General features: G+C 40.1%; 1 protein-coding gene across 1 annotated transcript; it reads right to left on the bottom strand.

Moving 5' to 3' along the window:
• Nucleotides 1-5,125: 5,125 nt before the first annotated feature.
• On the bottom strand, nucleotides 5,126-5,638 carry LOC132601677 (uncharacterized). The gene has a single exon (XM_060314751.1). It carries the CDS (start codon nucleotides 5,636-5,638, stop codon nucleotides 5,126-5,128), a length of 513 nt encoding a protein of 170 aa, XP_060170734.1.
• Nucleotides 5,639-5,869: the final 231 nt, after the last annotated feature.

Raw genomic sequence — 5,869 nt, 5'->3', positions numbered from 1 at the left:
AAGTCGTATCTAGACCGATTCATTATTGTGTTTATTGATGACATTTTGGTGTACTCTAAGAATCGTGAGGATCATGCTAATCATTTGAGGATAACTTTGACAACGCTTGAAGAGAACGAGCTTTATGCAAAATTCTCTAAGTGTGAGTTCTGGCTTGATTCTGTGGCTTTCTTGGGCCATGTGGTGACTGGTGACGGCATTAAAGTAGACCCTCAGAAAATTGCAGCAGTAAAGGATTGGCCTAGACCCACTAGTACGACTGAAATTCGTAGTTTCTTGGGTTTGGCAAATTATTACTGAAAGTTTGTGGAAGTTTTTTTGTCAATAGCCTCTCCATTGACTAAATTGGCACAGAAGACTGCTAAGTTTCAGTGATCTGAAGCTTGTGAAAGGAGTTTCCAAGAGCTTAAGACAAGGTTGACTTCGGCTCCTATTTTGACTTTACCTTCTGGGTCTGGTGGATATGTGGTGTATTGTGATGCTTCTAGAATTGGTTTGGGTTGTGTGTTGATGCAGAACGGTAAGGTGATTGCTTATGTTTCGCGTCAGTTGAAGAAGCATGAGAAGAACTATCCAACTCATGACTTGGAGTTGGCTGCTGTGGTATTTGATTTGAAAATTTGGCGTCATTATCTGTATGGTGAGCATTGCGATGTTTTTACTGATCACAAGAGTCTGCAATATATCTTCAAACAATGAGAGTTGAATCTCAGACAGATGAGGTAGTTGGAGTTGTTAAAAGATTACGACTTGAATATCTTGTATCATCCTGGTAAGGCTAATGTGGTTGCTGATGCTTTGAGTAGAAAATCTATGGGCACGTTGGCTTATTTGCATGCTCATGACATGCCCATGGGGAAAGAGATTCTAAGGCTCGCCAGTCTTGGGGTCAGGATTGATGAAACTGAAGATGGGGAGTTAGTGGGAATCACTCCATCACGGTCTGATATTGTAGAAAGGATTAAATTTAAGCAATATGATGATGAACTTTTGGCAAAGCTGAAGATGGAGTGGAAAGGGGTGAGTACACTTCATTTACTGTTGGGACTGGCGATAGTGTTCTGCGATTGCAAGGACGATTGTGTGTTCCCGATGTTGATGGTCTTCGACAAGAACTAATGATGGAAGCTCATAGTTCCAAGTATTTGGTTCATCCAGGATCCACCAATATGTATACGGATTTGAAACAACACTATTGGTGGAAGAGCATGAAGGTTGATATTTCTAACTTTGTGGCTAAGTGTTTGAACTGTCAACAGGTCAAGGCTGAACATCAAAGGCCTGGTGGCTTGGCTCAAAATATTGAGATTTCTCAATGGAAGTGGGAGGTGATAAATATGGACTTTGTTGCAGGTTTACCTCGCACAAGGGCCAAGTATGATTCAATTTGGGCGATCGTGGATAGACTCACGAAGTCTGCCCATTTTCTTCCTGTAAAGACGTCATATGCCGCTGCAGAGTACGCCAAGTTATATTTGAAGGAGATTGTTAGGTTGCATGGTGTTCCGACATCTATCATATCTGATAGAGGTACGCAATTTACTGCTCATTTCTGGCAGACGTTTCAAGAAGGTTTGGGGACTAGAGTGAAGCTGAGCACAGCCTTTCATCCCCAAACTGACGGGCAAGTAGAGAGAACTATTCAAACTTTGGAGAATATGTTGCGTGCTTGTGCAATCGATTTTGGAGGAAGTTGGGATGAACACCTACCTTTGGTGGAATTCGCTTACAATAATAGCTATCAAGCTAGTATTCAGATAGCTCCTTATGAGGCTCTTTATGGGAGGCGTTTTCGGTCTTCAATTGGTTGGTTTGAACCAACGGAAGTAGAGTTGTTGGGTCCTGATTCAATTCATGAGGCGATCGAAAAGGTAAATCTTATTGTACAACGACTAAAGACCGCGCAGAGTAGACAAAAGTCTATACGGACACGAGGCGTAGGGAATTGGAATTTGTTGTTGGTGACAAGGTTTTCTTGAAGGTGTCACCTATGAAGGGGGTAATTCGTTTTGGCAGAAAAGGCAAGCTTAGTCCTCGCTACATTGGTCCTTATGAGATTATTAGAAGAGTTGGGAAGGTAGCTTATGAGTTGAGGTTACCGGCTGAGATGTCCATGGTTCATCCGGTGTTCCACATTTCGATGTTGAGGATGTATAAACCTGACCCTTCTCATGTGTTGAACTATGAAGAGGTTGAGATTGATGAATCCTTTTCTAATGAAGAAGAACCAGTTCAGATTTTGGATCGCCAAGTTAGAAGGTTGAGAACAAAGGATGTTGCATCGGTTAAAGTGTTGTGGCGAAATCATAATACAGAGGAAGCTACCTGGGAAGCGGAAGAGGACATGAAGAAGAGATATCCTCACTTATTCCCTATTTCAGGTATGAGTTAAATTTTGAGCTACCCATTCGCAAGGTGATTGTGTGGTTGAAATTCGTGTTTACTATCCTCATTCGAGGACGAATGATCTTAAGGGGGGATAATGTAACACCCCATAAACTTGAACTAGGTGTGAATGTGTAAAAATATAGCATTAAGGTGATATTATATCTATATGAATCCATTCTTGATGAATTCGGGTGAAAGATGGTCGTTTTAAAATCAAACCAACTAGTGAAGTCCTTAAGGCCTCTTAAATTCGGGTAAGTTTTGTAGGTCTGTCTTCTGGGCGATTTTCATGAAGTTTTGTTGTGAATTTGGAAATCCTCCCTTGATGAAAGTTGTGGATCTTTGAAATATCTTTCCAACGGTAGGTCGCCCAGCACAAGAAAAGTTACGTACAAAGAGTTATGTTCGTTTTACTGAAGCATGTCCTCGCTGGAAATTTGGCCTGTGTAACGGTAAGACGTTACGGACCGTAACACGTGTTACGGGCCGTAACATGAACCGTAACGTCTCCAAAATTTCCAGAAACTCTCTGGAAATTTCCACTAAGGGACGGTCCAAAGGACGGTCCGTAACACGAAGGACGGTCCGTCCTTCAGAGCGTCCCTTGGCCCGTTTTCACCAGAAAAATATAAAAAGGACCCTTGTTTTGTTTATTCCTCCACTTTCTAAACAACCCTAAGGACGCAAATCATTCCCCCAAGTCTTCAAATAAAAGGTAAGGACATCCTTAACATTACTAATTCATTTTAACATCAAATTCATGATTCTTAACATGATTTTGTGACCAAAAACTAGGGTTTGCAACATAATTCCTTCCAAAGTGATTCAAGCTAGGGTTTGGGTGTTCTTCATTAGAAAAGTGAATTGTTAAACCTTGTTTAACAAATTAAGGTATGTCTCTTTTGAAAATCTTATTTTGGAATGCATGACTTCTTTTCTTGAAAGTTCTTTATTGAATAAAAGGGGTGAACTTCTCATACAAAACCTTAATGTATGTCTCTCTTTTAAAAACTTATTTTGAATGAAAATCACTCTTTGAAAATATTGTTGGAACTATAAATTTTATTCAAGATTCTTTAATGAATGAAAGGAAAAACAATCTTTTCATGTTTCTTGAACCCTAGTTCATGTCTAAATGGTGGGTAATGTGTGTGAGGGGACAAACCCACATTAAACCTAGATTGTAACAAACCCTATATATGTATTAGCTATTACGAATGTTTTCCTCTATGAGAGATGCTTAGTAATGCTAGTTAAGAGTTGGTAATGACATTCTCATTGGTGAATTGGGACATGGAAATCTTTGTAAAGAAGTTGTACGTTTTCAAAACATTGATTGGAATGACTTATTCTTTCGATATGCATAATGAACGTTAACATTATTGATGGTGTGACAACTTTGAGACAATTTGTGAAACAGATTCTATGCTATGAACTTTGTTGTGATGTTTGGCCTAGCTACTCGGGAGGAAGGGTAGCCACTATGGATCCTAGTGTGTCATTGCCTAGCCATTCGGGAGGAAGAGTGGCCACCGCTGGGTTCGCTACCCGGGGTGTGATTTATGCCTAGCTATTCGGGAGGAAGGATAGCCACCGCGTACTACATAGTCCGGTGTGATTTATGCCTTGCTATTCAGGAAGAAGGATAGCCACCGAGAATTATATGTTCCGGTGTGGTGCGCTATGCGCGATATGCTTGATTCTTGGGCCTGTATGGGCATGTGTGACATTCTTATTCTCTTATGAAATTGTTGATGAGTATCTTAATTGATTAAAAGAGCATATTTGAAGTTGTAACTTGACAAGAGGCTTTATAAAAGGGTTTTGGTACTTATTATTGAGATACATAAACTGAATAACTGTCCTTACGTTGATTTCATATGATTTTCAAGTCTGATTTCTTCATGTATTATTTTTACTTTATTTTCGTATTATTCATTGTCCTCGAGGCACTCACTGAGTACGAAGTACTCACGCATACCATTGTTGTTTTTGATGGTATGTTAGGTAACGGAGAAGAGCAGGTTCTTAATACTCCCGATGCTTAGGAAGGACTTGCTGTTGCGGCTAATTTGGTGAGCCCACACATTCATTCATGGGACACCCTGTTGATTTACTTATTTATTACATTAGTTGTCCGGGCTGCGTCCCGATGAGTCAGACCATTAATCTTTTATCTTAGAAGCTCCCTAGTATACATTTGTGGGTAGTTATTGAGTTATTGGTTAACTCTTGGGCACGTTGTTATGTTTGACAAGTATAGATAACTAAAGACTTCCGCTGATTTAATTCTTATATGTGTGATTCGTTTACCTTTATTTTATAAACTGTTGGAGGCGAATGTTAAACCTGGCGGGTTCAAGTATTATTATTGTGTTGATTAGGTTCTTCCGATGTTGTTCATGACGTCGGATGCCGGTCACGTCTAGGGTGGGTTTTGGGGCGTGACATCCTATATTTGAGGCTTCGGTCGCAGCAGGAATTCCGGTTGAATGTAGTTCAAAATAAAAGTAAAGGAGTTTTGGGTTTTTACTAATAATGCGACCAGGTCCCAGATGGACTGCCTACGTATCCCACTGTGGGGAAATCAGGTCAGTGCGCAGTTCATATTACAAAAGATGTTTTGATCTTTCCTATTTATTACAAAAATGATTACAAGCAAAGGGAATAGCTAATACAAAAAAATAAACTAATGATTACATAAAAAAGTGCTATTACAAACTGAACCACTTTGTCTTTATATGTAGTAGCGCTTAATTGCATCTAAGTTGATTGGCTTCGGCCACTCTTGTCCGTCCATTTCTGCCAATACTACCATTCCTTCGGAGAGTACTTTGCAGAACACATAGGGACCTTGCCAGTTGGGAGAAAACTTCCCTTTGTATTCATCTTGATGTGGAAAAAATCTTTTGAGCACCATTTTCCCAATCTGAAAAAATCTGGTCCTGATTCGCTTGTCGAAGCCTCTTGACATCCTTTGCGGTACAGCTAGTCGTGACATATGGCAACTATCCTTTTTCTCGTCAATTAAAGCCAATTTCTCATATCGAGCTCGGACCCATTCAGTATTGTCTAATTCTGCTTTTTGAATGATTCTCAGGGAAGGTATCGCAACTTCAGCAGGTATGACTGCTTTAGTTCTATGGACCGACAAGTATGGAGTTGCTCCTGTTAAAGTTCTGGCTGTAGTACGGTATCCCAGTAAAGCATAAGGCAACTTCTCGTGCCAACCTTTATGATTATCAGTCATTTTTCTCAATATCCTCTTTATATTTTTGTTGGCTGCTTCTATGGCTCCGTTCATTTGTGGCCGGTAGGCCGTCGAGTTTTGGTGGGTGATCTTGAATTGCTCAACGATGTCCTTCATCAGATGGCTATTCAGATTTGCTCCATTTTCTGTTATGATGGACTTGGGTACACCGAATCAGCATATGATGTGGTTTCACACGAAGTCTGCTACCACTTTCTTTGTTACTGATTT

Source organism: Lycium barbarum, chromosome 7, assembly GCF_019175385.1.
Source record: "Lycium barbarum isolate Lr01 chromosome 7, ASM1917538v2, whole genome shotgun sequence".
NCBI classification, from domain to species: domain Eukaryota; kingdom Viridiplantae; phylum Streptophyta; class Magnoliopsida; order Solanales; family Solanaceae; genus Lycium; species Lycium barbarum.
The sequence above is the reverse complement of the archived record's forward strand: the minus strand, read 5'-3'. Positions and strand labels throughout refer to the sequence as shown.

Excerpts from the sequence above, each read along its gene's own strand:
- LOC132601677 (XM_060314751.1), bottom strand. The coding sequence starts at position 5,638 with ATGACTGATAATCATAAAGGTTGGCACGAGAAGTTGCCTTATGCTTTA.